At 39.1% G+C, this 23,395-nt stretch overlaps 1 protein-coding gene across 2 annotated transcripts in view; it reads left to right on the plus strand.

The window, feature by feature from the left end:
• Positions 1–23,395, plus strand: part of SLC44A1 (solute carrier family 44 member 1) — a 95,661-nt gene that overhangs the window by 53,372 nt on the left and 18,894 nt on the right. For both annotated transcript variants that reach the window (XM_044443951.1, XM_044443952.1), the window contains exons 5-12: positions 2,200–2,293; positions 9,912–10,081; positions 12,299–12,388; positions 14,670–14,809; positions 16,046–16,232; positions 17,224–17,389; positions 20,961–21,117; positions 22,225–22,308. In XM_044443951.1, coding sequence (XP_044299886.1) covers positions 2,200–2,293; positions 9,912–10,081; positions 12,299–12,388; positions 14,670–14,809; positions 16,046–16,232; positions 17,224–17,389; positions 20,961–21,117; positions 22,225–22,308 — 1,088 coding nt within the window. The remainder of the gene's footprint in view (positions 1–2,199; positions 2,294–9,911; positions 10,082–12,298; positions 12,389–14,669; positions 14,810–16,045; positions 16,233–17,223; positions 17,390–20,960; positions 21,118–22,224; positions 22,309–23,395) is intronic.

The following is a 23,395-nucleotide window of genomic DNA, read 5'->3' on the forward strand; positions in this document are numbered from 1 at the left end:
TCTTACACTAGTGCTTATAACTTACAACACACTGGTACAAGTTTAAAGCTGTGGGATTAAATGACTTGTTTTAGTTCACAGTGGGTGGGATTATTTAAGAGAACAATGCCAATTTATTATTGCTAGCTAGGTGGCTTAAACTCAGCTAGTAGAATGGAACTTGCATAATTATGGATTTATCAAACCTTTGATCTGTTGCATTAGATCCCGTTTCTGTTCTTCATTGAGGTGGGGTGGTTTCTGCAGGAGTGGGCAGTATATCTGCTCCTTCTTTAAGAAAACAGGGCTTAAATGAAAGACTTGATACACCTCTCTGAGCAATTGGTATTTCACAGGTTTTTCTTTCCTGATGGGACATAGGTAAACACGTGGACTCATGATGTGAGGCATTCTATGAGTTCTGAAACATACTGGCCTTTTTAATCATGTGAAACTGAAACAAAGATGGTGGCCACATTCACATGGCACACTGAGCTACCCTGAGAATAAGCTATTCAGTGTGGGTTGTTCGCAAAACAACTAACAGTGTGCCTAACAAATGATTGAGCTCATGGTGGCTTGTTCCCTATTTCCTTCTCCTTTGGTCCTCCAGCCAGTATCTCAATGTCCTTTATTCTACTGTTATCACACTGGCAGAACCTGTTGTGTCTCCCCCTTCCTCCTCTGATTGCCAGTTTTTTTTTGTCTGCAATCATATTTTTGGAAGCTTAAAAAAACACACAGTTGGGATCACTTTACAATAGCCTTCCCCAACCTAGTGGCCTGCAGAGGCATTTGGACCACAACTCCCAGAATTCCCATCCAGCAGGGCCATTGACTGGGAATTCTGAGTGTTGCAGTCCAAACATGTCTGGAAGCCACAAGGTTGGGGAAGGCTGCTTTAAAATGTTTCGATCCTGAACATTGTGCAACTGTGTTCATTTGATGATGATGATGATGATGATGATGATGATGTTTGACACATTTTTGCAGGTGTACATGTGCACACTTATGACAGCCCGATATGTGTAGCCTTGGTATGTCAATGGCCTTGTAAGCTGCAGTTGTCAAAGGGACTAAGTGCAGTAGCATACATGAAACATATGCTAATTTGTACACAATGGCCAACTTCGAATTGCCTAGCTGTCAACTGAAAAATAAAGGGTAAAAAAGTGAAAATATGCTAGTAATGTAATCCTCTGGTTTATGAGTGCTGAACTGACACTTACCTCATTTTAGCACTTCTCTGAATTGCCAGCCAGGCAAGTTCACAGCTGGCAACTGTGTGCATATTGGCCTATATGCAGTCTCACCTTATAGATCTATTACCTATGTCATTTCTATTTGAAAACTGAAACTTACAGAGTAAGACTACTTGTATTGGACATTCACTCATGTGCATTTGTGCAAAAGACCAACCCAAAAGAGTGGCAAAATCAAAAAGGAGTGACTATTACTCCAAATTGCTGCTTGTGTATTAGTGAAGGTGCGTATTGGTGGAAGAGCTGAAACTGGTGGTGGCTTGGGAAAGATTATGAGGAAGGGTAGAGGAGGGTAGCTGCTCTTGCCAAGTGGCTCACTAGCCTGTTCCTGTAATTCACAATGAAATTGCTGTGCTGGGTTCAGATGTCACAACAAGCTATTGTGGATTGACGATCCATTAAAAAAAGGGGGGGGGGTTATCAGGATGGCTTGTTGCCTTATGGGAAGTCATCTAGGTCAATGGGTGTCATGCGAACCCACTTTGTGCCCACTTTCTGGCCTAAATAAGATCCTGTGTAGACATTACAATCACTTTATGGAGTCAGCTTGTAATGGGCTCTGTAAGGTGGCTGTTCTCTATGGTAGCCATAATATGTTTGGTCCTATTGTGTGAAAACCTTCCATGCCACCAGATCAGTACATATGGTGAGCCACTAGTGCATTATGGAGGGCATTGTCTCATGTAGAAAATGTTCCAAGTAGGTTTCAATTGTTTCTTTCCTAGTGAATAGAAATAATTTCAAACCATATTTCAAAGTGTTTTTTAAACATAGAAATGAAATATTTACTTTTCCTAAAAATATAACATTGAATTCAATAAAGGTGTGTTGTATTTCTCTCTTGATATCACTGGAAAGACCAGAGTTCATGCTTCTGATGTCAGTCTGTAGAATAACCAGAGTGTAATAACCTCTCAAGCAATGTTCTTCATTTCATGTTTTTATTTTGTTTGAACAGGGTCTACTTTATGTAGCTATGAACTAAAGCCATCTGAATACACTACTGATTCAAGGGCTGATAAGCTTTGCCCCAAGCTCCCAGTTCCAGAGAGGTAAACACATTACTTTATTATTTTTCTTGTGTGTATTTGGTAATATAAGGTTAAATGACTTGGTGACTATATTGTCAATTCAGCATGGCTTTTTAGGGTATTTTTATAGGAGTTCCCTCTAATATAATTCCTTAAAGCTCCTATTCTACATTTCATTTGCTTTACAAACCAACATGCCATTAAACAAGTATTATGTTGATCTTGTTGCTACCACTTAGCCTGGAATTCAGTGGCTAAGCAGCTTGGGGTTCTGTTTTGTGCATGTGCATGTGATTTTGTCAGTTGTGATTTTTTTCCTGTATTTCACTAAGTGACACCTGCTTGATTGGTTTTTGTCTGTACCCTAACATCTTGTTCTGAATTTTCTATATTTTCCCAATGTAAAACTGGAATCACAATTATCCAAATATGTCCCCTTTTGTACCCATTGGTTAACACTTCAAGCTAATTTAGAAACAATTGACACTTTAAATTGCTTGGCTGTAATATTTTCTCAAAAATAAATGAAAAATGCATTGTTTTATGAGCTTGCCTAAAAACCATATATATTCAAAACTGAAGAAATTAACCACTTATTCAGTCCAAACATTAAGATCATTAATTTCTGATCATATCTCTGTTTCTAATACCAGAATCTTTTAAAGCTTTGGATTGTTAAATTTATTATCACTTTACTTTCATTCAAGTTTCTTCTCCTCATTAGTGCAGAAATGTGCTACAGGTCAAGTTGATAAATCTTTTATATATCTTGAGAGCTGTATGACTCCATGCTCGTTATAATTTTAATTCGTTGACTTCAATTTCATTTTCCCCTCTGGTGTCAGCATCAAGGCAGCATCATTTGATGAAAGTTTACCAATATCTGTAGCACATGCTCAAATTGCTCACCCTCCCCCACTCTTCACATGACCAGGCCTTAGAACCCTATGTTTAGATTAAATCCATAAATCAATGGGAGATGAAGTTCCTCATTTAACTCTTTGAAGTCACCTCTTGTTGGGCCAATTTGTACTTGGATTTCAATTTAAATAGTGTTAAATTTTGCAAATTCACCATGAACAGGAAGTTAAGGAAATTCCACAATTTCTGCTAATGTTTGTCTAATCAAAACGGATTAATTCATCAATAAAATAGTAATTGGTTGTATTATCTTTTTATCTCCCAATTTCAATATAGTGGCATAAATAGAGGAGAAGAGATGAAAGTAAGATTTTTGAAAAATTAATAGATGCTCCTGATTCAAGATGGATGCTAAGCTTTAAACAATGACAAATATTTGCCCTCCCAGCTAAAACTTGGATTTCCTTAAATGGTGGGAGTTTTTAGCTGAAATTGTATTTCAAGCTTGCTTCCGCTAAACTGAGGGCCAGAAACATCAAAGATGAGGTTTCATTGAAAGAAAGAAATAAGTGGATATTGAAGGTGACCTATACAATTTGCAAAATGTTGTAGTCATATAGTAAATCCCTAGATGCCTTAATTAATCAACTAGAGTTTTTGAGGGGAAAGATAGAATTTGATACTGTTGTGAAAATTACCAAAAGATAGAATTCTGCTCTCATTTCTGAGATTTCTCTTTATGACTTAGGTAGCGATGGGTGAACTTACTCTAAGGAATTGTAATTTGTTTGTCAAGTTACAAATTCATCCAGTCTGGGATAAAAGTTATCCATTATTCCAATATCTCGTTATAATATATATATTCAAATTGTTGCACATTTGCATCAACAGAGAACTTTTGGAACTGTAGTTTCACATCACACTAAGCATCATGACATTGGTATGGAGCTGGTGCGAGCAGTTGTGGTGTGAGTGAGTGGCTTTGGCATAAGCAGTTCAAGTAGGAGCTGTGGAAGAGGCACTTCCATTTGCTAAAGGCCAGATCTCCCTCTGGCTTGCCAGCAGCTGCAGACTGCACCACTTCTCTCTTGAGATTCTCCTCCTTGGATTCCCTCACAGTGCAACCCAGTAGTGCCCAGGTCTAAAGGAAACATTTACTTAGTAAACAAGAAAAAAATCTGTCCTGTACTAGAGAAAAGACATCCGTTGACAAGCTGGATGCAGAGGAAAAGCTAAGTAAGTCACAATTAAAAAGCCATGAGTTAAACAAGAGCTGAATATTAACCTACATCATTGTTTCTTTAGATGCCATAGACAAATGTTTACATTGGTTGGTTTGGAGAACACCCACAACCATGAACTTGTTAAGTTTTATATTTCTCTTCCAAAGTAACGAGTTAAACCAGCAAACATTCAGACAAATGTAATAATGATGGAGTTTAGATGCTTTCCCCCTGCAGATTGTTTAGGCACTAGTAGTCAATCTCAGTTTGTATAACAAAAATACTACAGCTTGATTCACATCCAAGCTTGCTACACATATGGACATGAAGAATTTATTAAAAACATAATACATTGTACATAGAAAACCTCCCTCCTGATTTTGAGTTTTGGCAGCATCCCGAGGTTTAGCTCATAACGTCTGTTTAGTCAATATAAATGCAAGAACCATACATGCTGAGGCTTCTTAGCAGTTCTGCTGAATCATGTGCATCACTGAATCTCTTCTTCTGCTCCAGTTTTTTCTGCTAGATTCTGCCAGGTATGTGTTCTTTCATAGCCTTTTTTGATGGAAGAGTCTCTCCTGAAAGGTTAAATGGACATAGGGGAAATATTTCATTCCTCAGGCTTCTTTCTATTTTGTAGGCACATGCAATAGATTCTTTTAAATACTCTTGTTTTGATCGTCAGACATTTTAGAGCTTAAACATAAAGGTCTGGTTGTGTGTTTGTATGTGTATCTGATATTATTTTAATTTTTTTCATTCAGACATGCATGCATCATGCACATGCCTGCCTGTATCTAGATATTTATCGATGACTTGGTTCACATATAATTCCATTTCATAGGTTAAGCAACCCATTAAATGGCAGAGTGGCATGAAAGTGAGCAACAAGGATGCTGCTTCCCACTAACTACTGCTGCTTTATTCAGCAACCCAGAAATGCCCCATTTCTGACTTGTCAGTCATGATGTCAGAATCTGGCACTTAGGGTTTGAAGGTTAAATATCACAGACTTAGCCAACAACAAACCATGGGTTCAAGTTTCACACTGTTTACTCCTCAACAACTCAATGCATGATTTCTGGGTGTTTGGCAAAGCAGAAGCTGTGTGTGCAGGAGGGAGCACACTTATTTGTTTGCACTTGACTCCAAGGATCTATTGTTTAAACTAACCCTGGGTTGTCATTACATGTGATATGAGTCAATATCTTGCTATTTACTTTAGAATCACCCACTCCCATACTAAGTTATGATCATTATTAAACAAAGGATTATACTTGACAGGAATTGCAATTCCATTAAGAAATGTAATATCCCTGGATATAATCAACAGCCATTAATAAAAGAACAGAGGGTCACTTTGAATAAGGTTATTAACTTGCTTCTTATTAAAGAAGGGGCAGTGTATCTCACACCTACCTGAGTCAGAACTACAGAAATAGAAATTAGACTCATGTGCTGGATTCTCAAGAGCCCCATTTATTCCAAGACATCATGTAGTAACCACTGACCTCATTTTTTATTCATTATAGCAAAGGTAGATTCTGTCTATTGCACATAAAACCAGGTAATTTCAGATGTGTTGGATAATCACTCTTCAACAAAAGGGAGTTCAGTGAAATAATAACTGAATATACTAAAATTGGGTAGCGTGAGTACAAAATGATGGGTGAGTTTAAAACAAACTGTTTTCCAGGTTGTGTTGCATCTAGAAGGCGCTCTGGCCAGGATCTGAAATGCTGTGAAATTAGTTCATTCAGCCCAAAGTGCCCTTGGAGTTTTGTTTGCTGAAACAACAGCTAAGCCCTCCTGTACTCCATGGCAGACTGGAGGACATTTTGAAAGGGATTTGTGATATGGCATAGAGAAAAGGGCAGCTATTCAAGGAAAATCAGCCCTTTTTAACCAATTCTTTTGATCAGACATACAGAATCTTTTTGACATTGGAGAAAAGATTCCCTTTTAGCAGCCCCAGTGTTGGCTGGATGATAATAGGGTGTATGGCCCTGTCCAGTGTGAAGTCTGGATGTGGGCCTCTCCCTTGACTTCAGTGACTTTTTTCACTCCATTGTCTGGCAGATAATCGCCCCCCCCCCATTTTCTCAATACCTGGTTTGTTTGTTTCTCTTCACCTTTGCCTGCTTCATCCCTATATCCCAAATGTCTTTTTGAAGTCATAGTATTGGTATTAGTGTTGCTTTTTAAAGCCACTATCACCCATTGCCCCTGTAGCCTAGTGAAATAATCCATGGGCAAGCTATATCTCTGGATTCACACATCATGACAGCCCATGACTTAACCCATGGATTAACACAAAGAGTTCACAAGCAGACAATTATAGGTTCTTTTTCTTTGCTGTCTGTGGTAAATGAACTATGGTTTATTAGTGCAGCTGGGTTTGCACAACATGACATCTCAGAACACCATTTAAGTGGTGTTGTTAGTTAAGAGTTCTGAGGCACAGGCCATGACATATATTTATATATGTTAGAACCTGTTAAAAAGTGTATTTGTAGATCAAATTTATTTATGCTGTAGCAACTGGAAAAATATCAGTGAAATAAAAAGTTCCTCAAAGCATGTGCAGAATGCTTGTCTCTCACCACTGAGCAGTTATAGGCTCCCCTTTCAGCATATATAGTAATCTATCCTACACAGATTAAAGCCTCAGTATTCCTGCTTTAGAGATTAAATACTGACTGATCTTGTTGCAAAAAAAAAAAAAAAAGACAACTGGATCATACACATTCTGTTCCCTCCATACACCAATCTCTCCTCCTTTTTTTCCCACAACTCTTCTCTACCTCCTATTTATTATGTGTGAACATGTATTTTCTTTTCCTCCCCATAACTTACTTTGGGTCAGGACTTCACCACAATTCAAACAAGGGGGTGGTTTTAGGTGATAAAACACACATAGCATTGGTCTGAAAGAGTAGCCAAGTAAGTGGAGCAGAATGGTGTAGGCAGTTTATTAAGCCTGTGGCACCACACTCACAATTCAATATTAATTTCAGAGTTAATATGCAGACTACAAACTTTTCCACAGAAGTGTCAAAAAGTGCAAGAAAAGACTACAAAACTTTCCATGGAAATCCAGTGTAAACTTTACTGTGGGTAAGCCCTGTTGAACGTAATTGGAGTTACTTCTGTGTAGAAATGAATAGGATTGAACATGAGCAGTATTTATCCCCACCTCCACATGCACAAAATAACTCATTTTAATTAAATCTTATCATTTTATTGCTAGATAATGACATCTAGCTAATACAATAGTCTTAGTTTCTTTCCTCTCCAACCATGTGTATCCACTTTTCTCAAAGAGTTAAGTAAGAAAGAAAAAAATCCCCTCTTATCTGTTTATATACAGCCAAATACAGTTCAGAACTTCACTTTCCCACTGATCTCTCCTCTTGAGAATTCTTCAAATCTTGCTGTGGATGGAATAAAGATGAAAAAGAAAGACTAGGGGAGAGAGGGGGAAGAAGAAGGAAGAAAACAAAAAGAACAGGATTTGGGAACATAGAGAGGAAAGAGATAATTCTGTAGGTCAAGTGGATCCTTTCAAAGGGGTGGCACTTTGGAGAACTTTGTAAGGTTGGGGGATTGTATATCCCGTAATTGATTTTCTGAAGTGAGGCAGCTGAGGGTTTTGCTTGCTGTTTTTAAACTGTAAAGCATATTTAAAAGCCGTATCTGCTGATAGTGCTGTAAGGCGCTTTACACACAAGCCTCTGAGCACTTCCTGGAACCCAACATCACACCTAATCCTTTTTGCTATGATTTGCTGCCTGCAGCAGGGTGGGATAAATTAAAGATGGATGAGGAAAGAAGTCTGTGGAGGCTAATTAAATCCTTTGCTGTGCTGAAGGCATTTAGCTTCTGCAGAAGCCAAAAATCCCAGTTTGGACCAGTAAATTCTGATGCTGTATGAAATTCACAGGGACCTCTTCCTGCCTTCTCCTCCCTCTTCACATTCTCGTTGCAATCAAGCTCCCAGCAGGGGACATGTAAGAATTAACCTGTGGTGGGGGTGGGCAGAGAGCAAGAGAGAATGAGAGAGTGAGAAAGAGAGGGAAAGGTGGCAGTGTCTTCCAAAGCTGCTGTCTTCATTCTGTACCTCCTACTGGCCTGCCAAGAGCATGAGTATAATGTCTCCTAATCAGTGAAAGGCTAGAGAGCTCAGAAGGAAGAGGGAAGCTTGTATTAAGGTTGACAATGTCAAAAGAGTCAGGTCATGTACCCATGAGTGCCTTTCTAAAACAGCATTTACGATCCACTCCCTGTTTGTCTTAGCTTTCCTAAATTTGGCAAGCAAGACAGCAGGAACTTCTTCAGAAGAACCTAGAAGTTAAAATAAAACTCCATTTTACTCCATATGAAAGAGTGGTTCTATTCATTGTGTGCAAGTTAGGATTAAAAATAAACTGGCTAGACAGTCTGCTATAAATTTTGGGGGGCAGCGATGCAGCTGCCTACTGAACAACAATGGGGGGAAATAACATGGCAGGAAGTTGCAGTTAAATGAGTGGGATTTAATTCCATATAACATATGGGTGATCTGAGTCTGGGGTATTCTCAAAAATATTTGAGGTAGAGAAGTTGAAATAATACTTTGAAAGCAAAACAGTAAAAAAAAGTTTAAAACTGGCACCAATTCTATACTTAACTAAAGTATAAGGCAGTCCACTGTCAAAAGAAAATATTTGTCATGATTATTAGAAAGAAGTTATGTTTTGATACCCACGTTCAGTTACAGACTATTTTTGGCATTCCTGAACACTCCTGATTGCTGGTACTTTTTTTTGCTACAGATTTTTGCACTTTTCTATTGGTGAAAGTATTTCTGAAGCTACCATGCGTTAAGCTTTGATTGTATGGCTGGACTAGGGCTCCTTTTCCACCTCATCTCCATGTCCTCCCTCACTCCCCCAATATGCTTGTGAATATTGGGGTACCCTACAACATCATTTAGTATTGCATGGGGGGGCTGTAGCTTGAAGGCTCATCCTATTCTGCTGCATGTAAAATGACTTTTTGGATCCTGGCATGTACGTGCAAAACACTCCTCACTCCCTTCTGCCATGCTGCAGTCTTTAAGGTGAGCAGACTCTTATCGGTCACATCTATAAGTTACAGAAATCTCTCAAGAGGCTTGACACAGCCTGAGTACTTTCTGAAAATGCTTGAAAACCAATTTGTTATACATAACTATGTCTAACTCTGCACACAGTGAACTAGTTGAGGATTGTTTACTTTTTAATTTTGGGGTGGTGAGTTTCGTTTTACCTTTTGAGATGATGGGGTGGGAAAGATCAGATTGTGCACTCCACCCTCTTCTGGACATATCTGGGATATTAAGAATTACATCATGACCCATTACAGTCATCCTCATTTAGAGCAACACTTTTACATTAATCTCGCAGCTCCTGGTTAGAGTGTTTATGAGGGTGGAGTGCACTGCATCAATTCACCTTCCATTTGTGTGTTGATGTGGCATTTATATTACATAGGAGTAATTTTTTTTCTGATTTTTTTTCTTGTATCACCAGTGCACCTATTCCATTCTTCCATCGCTGTGCTCCTGTGAACATTTCCTGCTATGCCAAGTTTGCAGAGGCCCTGATCACCTTTGTCAGTGACAGTAGTGTCTTGCACAGGCTGATTAGTGGAGTAATGACCTGCAGAGAGATTATATTGGGACTTTGCTTGTTATCACTAGGTAATTGTTTTTCTCATTCTTAGCAATTTCTACAGTATTGCATTAGCAGAATGTGAACATTCTGTCCCCACAATATGAAAATAAAGCATGTTTAGTATTAACTATTATAGGAGACTATTCCAAAATATGTTTCCTATCCAGCAGCTGAGTTAAATGTTCTTTAAACGTTTATTGCATTGACTTTCCTTATGTTTAACTACTGTGGGGATTTTGGCTAATTCAGTCTCACTGCCACTGAACCCTCTGGCTCCCTCTGAAACAATCTCCAGACCCCCATGTACACAATTCATAAACATTGTATTTAGGCTTTTGAATGCACTTTATCATTTAATTCAAACCAGGTGAACATGGTGAACATAGATGTTTGAATGGTGATATCTTCAGGGATCTGGCTTAACAGTAGGTTAAAGCTACCATTAGTTGTTGGAAGGAAAGGGCCCAGCTTAAATAGCCTTAAATAGCCTTAAATAGAAATATGTGTGCTTTAGTTGTTAGCCTTGCCAGCTCAAATCTGGTTTGATTATGCAGTATGAAAATGGAGCAAAATGAAAAGGCCATGTTTCATGGACATTTTCATACATACCAAAATGACCACTTCTGGCTTTTCAGTGAAGTTTCAGGGGACACTTGAAGAAGTCCAAACAAAATCAATTCAGTGAAGTAAACTGGAAGCATCAGTCCAGATTGTATCATAATGTGTACAGAGACATGCATTCAAGTGTAAATGCTATTTGTCTGCACCAGATTGCTTTCATTCTGATCATAGTAAGGACAGTGTAAGCTTGTTGGCCTTCAGAGATATCACCATCTTCCTTAATATGCTGGGATTATATTATGAAATAAGAAATTCTGTTTAAAGATGTAAAGATTGTGCCAAAACAGCAACAGATTGGGGCAACAATGGCTGCAAAGAGGTGTCAAAATAGCAGAAAGGATGGCCAAAGGAGGGGAAGAATTATTCATATGTGTCTGTATGGCCTCATCTGTAGTTCACTTTTTGCCTCACATATTCAGAAGCAGTAATTCAGTTTAATTAAAATTGAACTTTACTGATTGATCAACTCATCTGTCAATCAGATTGATTAAAATTGTAGCCCTAGTTAAAATTTTGAGCAGAGTTGATTGTTAAAATACAATAAGATCATAAATAAGAAATAAATAGGATCAGAAATGAGAGCCAGCTCTTCTCTCCCTTACATTGCTATATATCAAATATGGGAAGCCAGGGAAAACTGATTATTTTAATTTTTAATGAAAAGGCATTTACATTAGATGGGCTTGTTACTGCATGCACATACATAGAAGTTTGGATATCAATTAACCTTCAGCTTAATTCTTTGTCAAAACTTCCCATAATACTTTAAAACTCCTAATTATCAATACTAACTTCCATTAAAATATATACTGATTAGATTATAGTAGAGAAAATGGAGCATGCCACTGATTAAAAATGAAAACTAAGCTACCTAAGTAGCACAACCATGTATTTTTTAAACCAGTAACTGTGTTGCTGATACTTGCAATATTTTGGACATCACCTTGCTCTACATGTGTATAGCAGATACACACCTACTTTAAATCTGTTAGTTTCTATCTAATATAAAAAACAACCAAGTTCCACCCAGGACAGTGTAGTTGGTAGCAGGTAGCTTTTGTGTGATGCCATTACGATAACGGCTGACAAATGAAAAGTTGAGACTTTAAGCTCCAAAATAATGAAGAACTAGACATGTACAATATTAACAGCAGCATGATCTCATTAAATGACCTATCTTGGAAAGAGCAGCTGAAACAAAAAGTAGTGTGTGGTTCTTATCACAATCTGAACATCCAAATTCATACTTGTCATTATAATTGTGCTTGTCGAGCATGTGTGGCTGCATGCAACTTTTTGGATTGTGCTCATCATGAGTTGTGCAGTACTTTTGCAACTCATGATAATAAACTTGTAATTCTACCATACCATGTTTGTTCTCTCATTGTATATACCCACATCTCTTGAGTTCAATACGTGTATATCATGGTGTATAAATGTCCATATAGGGTTCTTTTGTTTAATTAGCAAATCAGAAAATGAATAGAATAGCAGCTTATAGTACATATTTTTATGGAAGGAGTTGATAGTGAATGCAAATATATTACTAATGTGCAGTTACACTTCTTTGTTATTTCTGCTTTAAATAATTGCCCTGCTTATTCTCTTTTGTTTGTCTGCAGTGCTTTCTATGATTATGATGGTGATAATCAGATATATTTCAAGAGTGCTTGTTTGGATCTTAACAATTCTTGTTGTTCTGGGATCACTTGGTAAGCAGATGAAGCTAATCTAGTCTCTTGGATGCTCTGTGTTTGTACATATGTGTGAGTGTAAAATATTTGTTCTACCTGCTTTCCCCTCATACCTTGGAAACGTTTGACCATTTTGTTGTGGAAGTACATTTTTATTTCACATATGTTCTCAAAGCATTGAATGGGAATTGTCTTTCTCTCTGCTCTGTGAAAGCTGAAATAGATTAGAAAAAGTCTTCCATATGATGATTTAGGCTTCCAGAATCATATAGTCCTGAAAAAATTGTAAAGGGAAGGGAACATTATCTTTTGTTCTGTTTTAAAACTGGTCTGGTTATGGTTTGGTTATATTGGTCCTAGCATTCAGGGCATCTCCAGATGGCAGTCCAATCTAGGCATTGTACGTACTGCAGACGTCAGCATTCCAATGACATGTTGACTTTCTTTAACCTACACTGGGTCAGTCAAGGCCATCATGTTCTGAGTTTCACCACAAACTATATTGATAGTAGATTTGATAGTATTCACAGGGGAACATAATGGCCTGGCTTCTGCAGATCCAATTCCCAAAGACAAAGGTCCCCAGCCCTCTGGTGAATAGAATTTTCAGTAGCATACAGATCTCTCCCCAGAGCTCTCATTTGCACTGCACTCAAATGCAACAGCCCCTGCTCTGCTTCCACATGTGGTCACCCCTCTGGCTGCAGGCCCATGCCTTTCCAGCTTTGCAAAGGTGACTCGACATGCTAGCCTGATGCATAAAAATGCAGGCAGGTCTTTAAAGAAAGTAAGAAATATTCTAAGCATCTGGAGAGACCTCTGCTGTTTCGTACCTTTTTCTTATCCCAGGATCAATGAACAAACTCACTCTTCTCTCCAAAGCCCACTGTAGGACATTTGGTGGCAAGGTGAGGCTGAGATTTGTGAGGATGGCCCAAGTCTGATGCTGAATTGCTCAAAATATTTCAGCTGCTTTGTGTGCACATTTGTGCAAACTTATTCCAAGTATTCTGCTCTCCATGTCAAATGTAACATCTAAACCATGTCTTTATTTTGTGGATCAAGAATGGTTCATTCAGTGCTGTTGGTTCCTGCTTGCCCATTTGTTTGACAATAATTGATTGGAGTGGATTAAGCCTGCAAAGGCTAAAGTTATGCTTCATGCTAGTAAAGAGAGACACTGAAAGAGACCAGAGGGAACTCCGCCTTCCCTGGAACATGCTTGTATCCTTAAAAAATCTTAATCTTCTACTTTGGAAACAATTGATTTGCAGCCACTGTTACACTGAGAACTATTAAAGCTAAGCCCTTGGGAAGAATATCAATTCAGTCATTATCAAGGTTGAAAGATTTATTAGGACAGAGCCAATTATCAGAAACCAAATAAAGAGAGTCAAAGCAATGGCAATGTTTATTCTGAAGGATGACTTCACATTAATGAATTCAGGGACTGATAGTTCATAGAATATAAAAGTACAAAAGTAGCAGGGAAAAAGTGATGGAAGATAAAATTTCAGAAGTTATATTGATTGACCCTTTTCTAATTATGCTGATGCACTGCAGGAGAAAAGCTTAGTGACGCCTTGCACTTATAGTAATTTCAGTATGAAGTCCTTGTTAAAAATGATTGTGGAAAGGAAGAAGGATCCTTCATGGAAGAAAATCTGGGGAGTGGCAGCTTTCTGCCCAAAATAGCCATTTACTTCTAACCTGTTATAGTAGTGGGAGTGAAATAACCTCCTACCTCAGGAACCCTGAGCATGTTGACTTCAATATAGATGTTATTAATATAATTGTTGGGTCATGTTTCCCAATTTCTAAAACAGGGGAGGCAATATGGTACCCATGGAAACATTTGGAAATCTGAAATCTGAGCAGCTGTCCTGGGCACAACCATGAAATGGCTGCCATGGGTGGGTATGAATAGTCACAAGTAATGTAACCATGGTTCAGTGACAACCTGCATTCAACATAACCTTGGGTGCAGCTTGTCATGTTGTGTGAATCCAGTCAATTTAGCTGCTTCATACAATATTCTGTAACCCACTTTTGCTGCGGTTGCTTAGTCTCTTCTGATTATGCAACAGGAATGTATTTTCAAAGCTTCAGGTAAAAGCGAGTCCTATTGGATCAGTTATCTGTTGGGCAATCAAGAGTACCATTATGTTGTCACCCTTGGTGTTGCAACAGATCAGCTTCACCTGAGTTTGGGAAAACTGTCTAAACTGTGTTCCTTAAGAATCATTATGAGTATGTTTTGATACTGGGAATGCACTATATCTTTTCTGTGTGAGCACAGGTGGCACAGTAGTTTTGTGGTGGCTGTATGCTAAACAGAGGAAGGCTCCCTCTGACACTCTTACTATTGATCAGCTCCAAATAGCCAAAGACAATCGCCAGGCCCTCCTGATCTATGCCATTGCAGCTACAGTCTTCACCGTAAGTATTTAATAGCTATTGAGCTGGGCCTTCTGTATTTATGAAGCACGCTTACGTAAGGGAAAAAAATATACTGCACTGAGTTGATCTTAGTACATGTGCATTCATTAGGAAACAGCTGCAAATCACAGCTTTCTGAGATCTGGTGTGGTTAGTGTTGGACTGGGACTTGGAAGATCTGGGTTCTGGTCCCCTTTCAGCCATAAGGTTCACTGTGTGAACAGTGACCAGTCACAAACTTTCAACCTAATCTCCCTCACTTGCCCAGCTGTGCCACTGATATATGCAGGAGCACGACCAGGGGGGAAATCCCCTTTTAAAGGAAAATTAGAACTTTGATAATATGGTAGCAACCTCCATAGTTGTACCCCCAAAATGAAGTGGCAAGTGGGAGCTTCAAAATAGGCCAGAGCTGCCTGCATGCAACCCCAATTTTCCTACATTTTCTCTGTTTCTGGTGCTGTTCATCCTAGAAATATTATATTATCTATAACAGAAATGGTTAAGTAGTTACCGATATGGAATTCATTGTACCATTTCATTAATTTGAAAAGCATTTAAAAACAATTATAATGGTAATAACATCTTATGGGGCAATGTTATCACAGCCACTCAGTAACATAACTGTGCTTCTCAAGACATTTTTGCTTGTTAGGAATATTATTTGGCATGCTAATTGATACCAGTTTTAAAAATATTTTGTTCAGCCAAGCCAGTTCAGTTTCATATGTTATTTAGGCATCAGACTGTGAGAGAAGGCAAGAACTTTGCCAGAGGCCTGAGAAAGTTTGAAGCCCAGTTTAGAGGTTGTTTTCTGATTGTACCTTTAACATGTAATGCATGAATGAGAGAAAACATGTGCCATACATATATAGCCATCAAGAGCCAGGAATGACTGCAGTTCCCTTTTAGGCATAGGTTTGATTCATGCATGATAACTGCCTTTATTCATGCATGATAACCCTTAAAAAAAGGGCCAGTGTACTAGTCCCTTATGCTCGATTGTTTCCACTTGATTCCTCCTGCCAGCAGGAGCAGCTAACAACACAGGGGGAGGTCAGGCAGCATTTATGAGCATGCCATTCATGACAAGTGAACCCTCCCAGTGTGACTTTATACTGAATACCCAACTTATAAAAGCTGTGACTTGGGGGCGTATTTTAGGTGTTTTTTTTAGTCTGCTTCAGTTGATACAATTCCTGTAAAATATAATGGGGAATCTCCATCTGTCTCCAGGTTATCTTACTGTTGATAATGTTAGTTATGCGCAAACGAGTAGCTCTCACCATTGCCTTGTTCCATGTGGCTGGCAAGGTCTTCATTCACCTGCCACTACTCGTCTTCCAGCCATTTTGGACGTTTTTTGCCCTCATACTCTTCTGGATTTATTGGATAACAGTCCTGCTCTTCCTAGGTACTACAGGTATGTCCTACATGATTTTATATTTTTTGTAATCTCTTTAAAGTTCTCCTTTGCTTATTGAATTAAATTAATTATAGTAAGCTTAATTGAGCACTTACTTTAAATAACTGAAAACAAAAACACACACGGAGGCAGTTGCTTTGGAAGCCATCCACAGTCTGCTCAATCTGATTGAACTAGAGTTCCAGAACTGGTCTATATGAATGTTTAAGGACAATCACTGGGAATTCCCACTGCAGGAAAAGTGTTAGAAAATCTAGAATATGATAGATAATTTGTTTACCAGGTTCTGCTTAGTGGGGTATTTCAATTTCTCAGTCCAACTCAAAATGCTGGTTTTAATCTTTAAGGCCATGAACAGTCTTGGGGCTGGAATACCTGAGGGATCTTGTCCACCCATGAATGCCTACTCAACCTACCAGATCAGGGTGGAAGACTTGTGGCCCTCCAAGTCTTGTTTTGGCCTACTGCACCAATCCTTCCTAGCCAGTGTAACCAGTAATTAGAAATTAGGGCAGTTCAGGGCCAAAATATCTGGGAGCCACAAGTTGTCCACTCCTACCTCACATCAACAGCAGAAGCCCTCTCTGTATTCCCCCCATTATTTAAGACTCAGCAAGTCATTACTGGAAAGAGACTTTCCCCACTGCCGCTGGCATCACTTTATGAAGAGAAGGCTCTACTTTTGCACATTAAAGGCTGTTTATAGCCTGACTATGTTCTCTGTGTGACAATTTTTTACTAGGATCTGGTTTGTTGTAATACTTTTACTGAAAGTTGTTGATCTTTCTTAAAGACAGAAAGCAGTATATACATATTGTTATTCATGTGTAAATAAATACATGCAGCAAACATGATTGCCACAGCATGGTGTGCTGCTCTAAAAATATAATAGCCAATGCAAATACTTAAACAGCTGTTTTCATGCAGAGTGGATATTTTAAATGTCCGTCCGTCCCTCCTTTCCTCCTTCCTTTTGTTCTTTCTTTAGGTAGCCCGGTCCAAAATGAACAGGGCTTTGTAGAGTTCCGAGTTGCAGGCCCCCTGAAGTACATGTGGTGGTATCACGTTGTGGGGTTAGTTTGGATCAGTGAATTTATCCTTGCCTGTCAACAGATGACTGTAGCAGGAGCTGTTGTGACATATTATTTTACAAGGTGAGAGATTTGGGGGCACTGTAATTATGAGAGACTTGCTTTCTAGGACTCAAACGTATCTGGACAGGGGCAGATGCTGTGATGAGATGAGAAGATGAAACTGAAAAGCAAAACCACAGCTAATGTGTTTTGGCTGGCTTTGAACTGTGCTTGGTACTTGGTGTACTCGCTGCATTGCAGTTTCACATGACACAACAACCCACTGTGGATAACTAGCCATAGTGCGTTATTGTGCCATCTGAAATCAAACTGCTCCTTGCAGAGTTTGGGGGGCAACAACTACCCTGACAGCCCATGGCTTGTTTTAGGATTCGTTTGTACCATAATGTGTAGGTATGTTGTCCAAACCCACGAAAGCATTTTATTGTGGGTTGCAGGAGTTAACCTAGAAGTGATGCAGGAAGAACAGCAAAACAAAAGCAAAAGCCTGTCACTCTTTGCAATCTTGCCTGCACCATCACACTGATACCACCTCCACCGGTGATCAGTTTGCAACTTTTTTTTTTGTACTAGACCTAGAAAATGGTGGTGGTGATGGTGGTGGGTCTTTTGCAAGTGTACACATATGGTTGCCCAGTAAGAGGAGTCTTGCATGGTTAATTTCCTTACATGGTTCAGCTGTCAAAGGAAGCAGCACAGAGGACTAGATAACATAAACAGAAATTGACACAGAGAGGTTACATATTAGACACATTTGTGCCAGAGGTGCATTGCCTAGCTCTCAATTGAAAATCACCCGTGAAGGGGAGAAAGCAGCAAAAGCAGGTGCCCCAAAATCGGGGTGAACAATATTACCCCCTTACCAATATAATTAGCTCATTTTAATTGCTGTACTGATAGCTCCCAGTGCCCTTAACCTTCCAACTTTCCCTGAGTGTTGTTCCCTGAGCAGTTACTGCAGGTGTGGAAATTTACCCTCCTGTTAATTTGCAGCCCTAACTTGGCCCTTAAAATAAGTTACTGTGTTAGTCATATATTGTGTCAGACTATTGAGTGCAGCTCCACCATAAATTAGAGGGTCAGGGAACAAAAGTTGCTATCATGTAAAGGAGTTCCGGGCTAGGAGCCCTAGCCTGAGTAAGTAGCAGCTTGGATTGTTTATCTCTTGCACTGAGTGTTTGGGACAGACTGCAGATGCTATTAGTGTACTGCCCAGCAACCAGCATCAACCTTACGGTGTGGTGTGGTTTTATCATTGTTATATTTCTAAATGTAATACTGTTAGTTCATAGTTTTATAATATATCTTGCAACCCAGCCTGAGAGCCATTTTGGCTAAGGGAACGAGATAAAAAATCAATCAATCAATCAATCAGTCTCCCTCCTTGAGCTAGCACAGGTAGCCTTGGTATTGAAGATACCCAGGATGTCTCATCCAGGGGATTTCAGCATCTTCAACTCTCTTCCTGGTTTCTTCATGAATTTAGGGATCTTCCGGTGTCACCAGAAAGGAGATGTATTCTGTTTTTGACACTTGTGAAAGCACTATGTGTCACCTGTGGCATCTTCTGCATTCTCTGAAATTCCTACATAATTCCAGCATAATGCGTTATGCTGCTCATGCAAGTGAACTACTCCCAAGTGAATGAAGTGGACGAAAGGAACATCCTAAGCCCCTGGGGCCACCTGGATTTCGAGTTATGCATTGGCATGTTTTCATTTCTGTCGTATTCCTTAGTCTTCTCTCTCTTGAAATGTTCACAGGCCTGTCTGTAAATAAACATTTTTGCATTTTCTATACTGTCATCTTTCATGAACATTTTGGGAGTCATCTAGAATAACTGCATAATTATATAAAGCATTAAGAAAGGAATGCAACTGTTTCTGAAATGAGGGAAGGAGCAAAGAACAAAAATATGGGATAAATCCATATGAGATGTTTGGTCCTTAGCTGAAAACTGGTATCCAGTTTGCAGGGCTTTTTAAACTCATATATAATAGTGGTGAAAATTGAAATGAAATTATTTGTTTTTCACTTAATCTGTAACTGTTTTAGCCTAGTAGTATATTTGCAGTGATTCCCTGATGTCTTTGGTGCTGACAGCTAGCCAAGACATTCATTCCTGAATCATAATGCAATTAAAATAATTAACCTGAACCTTTTTTTAAACAGATGTCATTATAACAGGGATCAGTGGTTCTTTTTTGTTTGAGGCCTGAATATCTTGGACATGAGCGTCAATGTGGTGTGATGATTAGAGTGTTGGACTGGGGAGCAGATGGATGAAGGTTCTAGTCCTCACTTGGCCAAGAAGCTTTGGGCCAGTCACTCACTCAGCATAACCTACCTGTCAGGGTTGTTATGAGGATAAAATAGAGCTATATAACCCACCTCGAGTTCCTCACAAAAGGATCGGGATATAAATGCAGTGTAATAATGATAATATTGTCTCAATGTTTATGATTTGCAAACTAATAACAAATTTGCAAACTGTCTACTGGAGCCTCTAAAATCAATTAAAATTCTCCATTTGGGACATTGAGGTACATGAATTAGAACAAACCAGTTCTTCATGTCAAATAATATCTAAGATTTTAATTGCAATCCTACGTGTAACAGCAGACACTTCTGAAGCGAATGAGTCAATATTTACCTTGTGCTGCAGCAGTCAATATTTTTGAAAAAGCTTGCAGGACTGCTGCAGACATAACTATTTCAGCTTGTTAAATGTTGGTTTATTTTTCTGAAGACAAGCAGCAACCACATACCTACCCCCTTGCCCATCCCCTTCTCCCCTTTTTATTCATTTTTAAATTTATAAGCCTCTGAAGAACACAACAGGGCTTTCTAAGTGGACTCTCTAATCCCTGTGATGGCTCTCACAGTTTCTTGAAACATCTGAACTGGGAATCTGTGGCTTAATTTCAGTTTACCAACCAGGATCTGAATTCCTGGTTTCAGGTCATGATCAGTAAACCAAAGCAGGGGGAAAGTGTGTGAGCCTGAAGCTCAGGTTTGGCTGAATATGCCGATATAGCTAATATCAGAACCATCCCACACTGTTTAAAAACCAATTGCAGTGATCTTTGTCTTTTTTTTGTGATATGTAAACAGATTTGATCTTCTTCCTCCATTTTGTCTGCCAAATCACATCCACATAGGTCTTTGTGAAAGGATAACTGTATTCTACTAATGAAGCAAAGCTTCAAAGCCATTGCTTAGCTAGTAGGGTCTACCAAGATGTGATATATACAGGCTCATGACTGCACAAGGAAATGCATTTAACCAGTTTACAGTGTAATAAGTAACACGTATTACTGGGTAATTTTGCTTCCTTAATCATGAATAGCTGTATCAGCTATTGGATTATACTTTTCATTGGCCCCAGCCAGAAAGAGCTTCAGAGATTATGCGTATTGTTGCCCATCTCTCGCCAGGACGTCTTGGAAACAGGAATCTCAATGAGTTGTGCACAAAGGCAGAGTGTTTGCAGGACCTGTGTGCCCCCACAGATTCTACATCTAGGATTGTTCACAACTTCAGATTTCACCTAAGTAAGGCTGTTGCTAAATAATTCTGCCTGTCAGGCAGTATGTTATCACTGTTCATATTTTTGCATTTTTCCCTACAGAGAAAAAAGGAATCTGCCATTTACACCTATCCTAGCATCTGTCAATCGCTTGATCTGTTACCACCTAGGAACTGTGGCGAAAGGTTCTTTCATTATTACCTTAGTGAAGATTCCACGGATGATACTCATGTATATTCATACCCAAGTCAAAGGAAAAGTAAGGGGAAACTTTGCTGTTTAAGTGAATGTCTTTTGTGGAACTGATAAAAGAGAAATTTAATAGACAATAAGATAAGCCCTGCTGGAGGTCTGTTGCCCTGTTTCTCACTGTGGCCAACTAGATGCTTCTAGGAAATGCACAGCCAGGTTTTGTGGGCAGCAGCCCTTTCCAATCCCAGTAACTAATATTCACAGGCTTCCTATCTGATCTGAGACATTGTACACAGCCATCAGGACCACAATAGCTTGATCTTCTATCAATCTGTCATTCAGTTACAAAATTGAATTGTGGGAAAGTACACAAAAAAGCACACTAAAAAACACATTTTTTCCCTTAGAAAAATAAGCTTTCTCAGGCCCAAATGACAGAAGTTACTGTTTGGGCTGGGGATTATTGTGAGTAGAGGGCACACAATAATAAGACTGTGATAGAGAAAGGACTATTTTGGTTGATTTAACCTCAAGCTTTTAAGTTGCAATTTGTCTTTAGCATTTAAATTGCTGGGAGCCATAAGACTCTTTTCTGTTTAAATGTGCATAGGATTGCACCGTTAGTATTCTTGTTCTTGTCGATTCTGCAAGACTTCCAAGAGGTGTGTGAGAAAGAAAGCCAGACTTCAGAGGCTTTGGCAGGTTTTCTTCATGGATGCAAGTTGCAGTGCAACAGCCTCCATCAGAAAAGAAAATGGTGAGATGCTTGGCCATTGGCAGAGCCTGATTAATGATCAAAGCGGTACCAGAAACCTAGTCTGAGATGGCTAGCTTGGCATTGATTGTACATAGATACAGCCATATCTGTAATCCAAGCAGTAGCTTTTGTCACAAAAAGCATAGAAATAGCTGTCAGTTGTTTCCATGTACAGCCTGGTCAACACTGAGGTTTCTGCATGCAGGCTGAATTGTACTCCAACAGAGCAGTTGGTTCACCTATGTGATTTATAAGGAACCATCAAATTAAAACTGGTTCTGAACACATCGTACAACAAAGCAACTCTGTAAAACAAGACCTGCATTTGTGCTATTTAAAAAGCACCCCATGTGATCTAATGTTTCCCTTTGTTTCTTGAATATTGCCTTTTTGTTGTTGATTATTGTCTCATTTTAGGAAAATGCCTGTGCTAGATGTATTCTGAAAGCCTGCATTTGCTGCCTTTGGTGTCTAGAAAAGTGCCTGACTTACTTAAATCAGGTAAGATTTTATATTGTCCTGGCATTCATTTTTAAAGGCTGGAAAGTTTAACCTCAGTACCTGTTGCAGTCAAAATTAAACCAGAGGATGAAATATTTCCCTCAGGTTGCCAATTTAGAAGTTAACCTTAAGGGCAGGCACAAATCCTTTCCTGAAATTAAAAGTACATAGTAATCACTCAGGTTCCTTGGCTATAAATACAATCAGTGTTTTAGGTGAGAAGCCATTGTGATGCAATTGAGTTTGCACAATGATTGTGTATGGGCATCACAGTGTGTGCTTACTGCAACAAGAATGAAAATACCTTAGATTTCTTTTTGGGGATGATTTTATATTTAAGCACCATGTAATTTACAAAGTGAACATGCATAATGGTTCCTCATTCCCTTCCTGCAAAGAATAGTGATGGGCCAACTGTAATCCCATGTATTTTGTAACGATTTCCTCTAAATGTTACACTGTGGTTTAGGAACATGTGAACAACTTCACACACACAGACACACACACACACCCAGGCTCATGTACACACATTCCTTCCCTTCTCCTCTTCCTGCATGGCAGGGAGAAAGAAGTTTGGAACTCTCATTTCTGTTTTTCTTAACCATCATTTTTGCGTCATCTGGTCTGACAAAGTATAGCTAACATTAACTGTGGCTAATTTCAAACCAGCCAGTTTTAAAATGTGGTTTCTGAAACTGGCTTGATTAAATTAACCAGAGTTAAATTAAATTACTGGCCTGGCATACTTGGCAAGTAAAGCCAGAAGCAGAAACTTCTAATCTCTTTCATTCCCTGGCTGAGAGACCTCTTAGGTAGCCCTGCCCAATGTGTGACCCACCCAGTGTATTATAGCCTACCACACATATGGCTGCCAGGTGCTTCACTATCCCTCCCCTGCTTTTCTAAATATAGACAGAAGAAATGACTAGTTCTGAGCACCCAGCTCCAGCCTGGGTGTTGGGGTGTGGCTGGCTTAAGCAGTTGCAAATTTCTTCTCTGAAGACTCCCACCCCTAGTTAAAATTGAGGCAGGAGACCTTCCCTTCCCTTCCCTTCCCTTCCCTTCCCTTCCCTTCCCTTCCCTTCCC

The sequence above is a fragment of the Varanus komodoensis genome, unplaced genomic scaffold (genome assembly GCF_004798865.1).
Source record: "Varanus komodoensis strain SLA01 unplaced genomic scaffold, ASM479886v1 scaffold43, whole genome shotgun sequence".
In the NCBI taxonomy this organism is placed as follows: domain Eukaryota; kingdom Metazoa; phylum Chordata; class Lepidosauria; order Squamata; family Varanidae; genus Varanus; species Varanus komodoensis.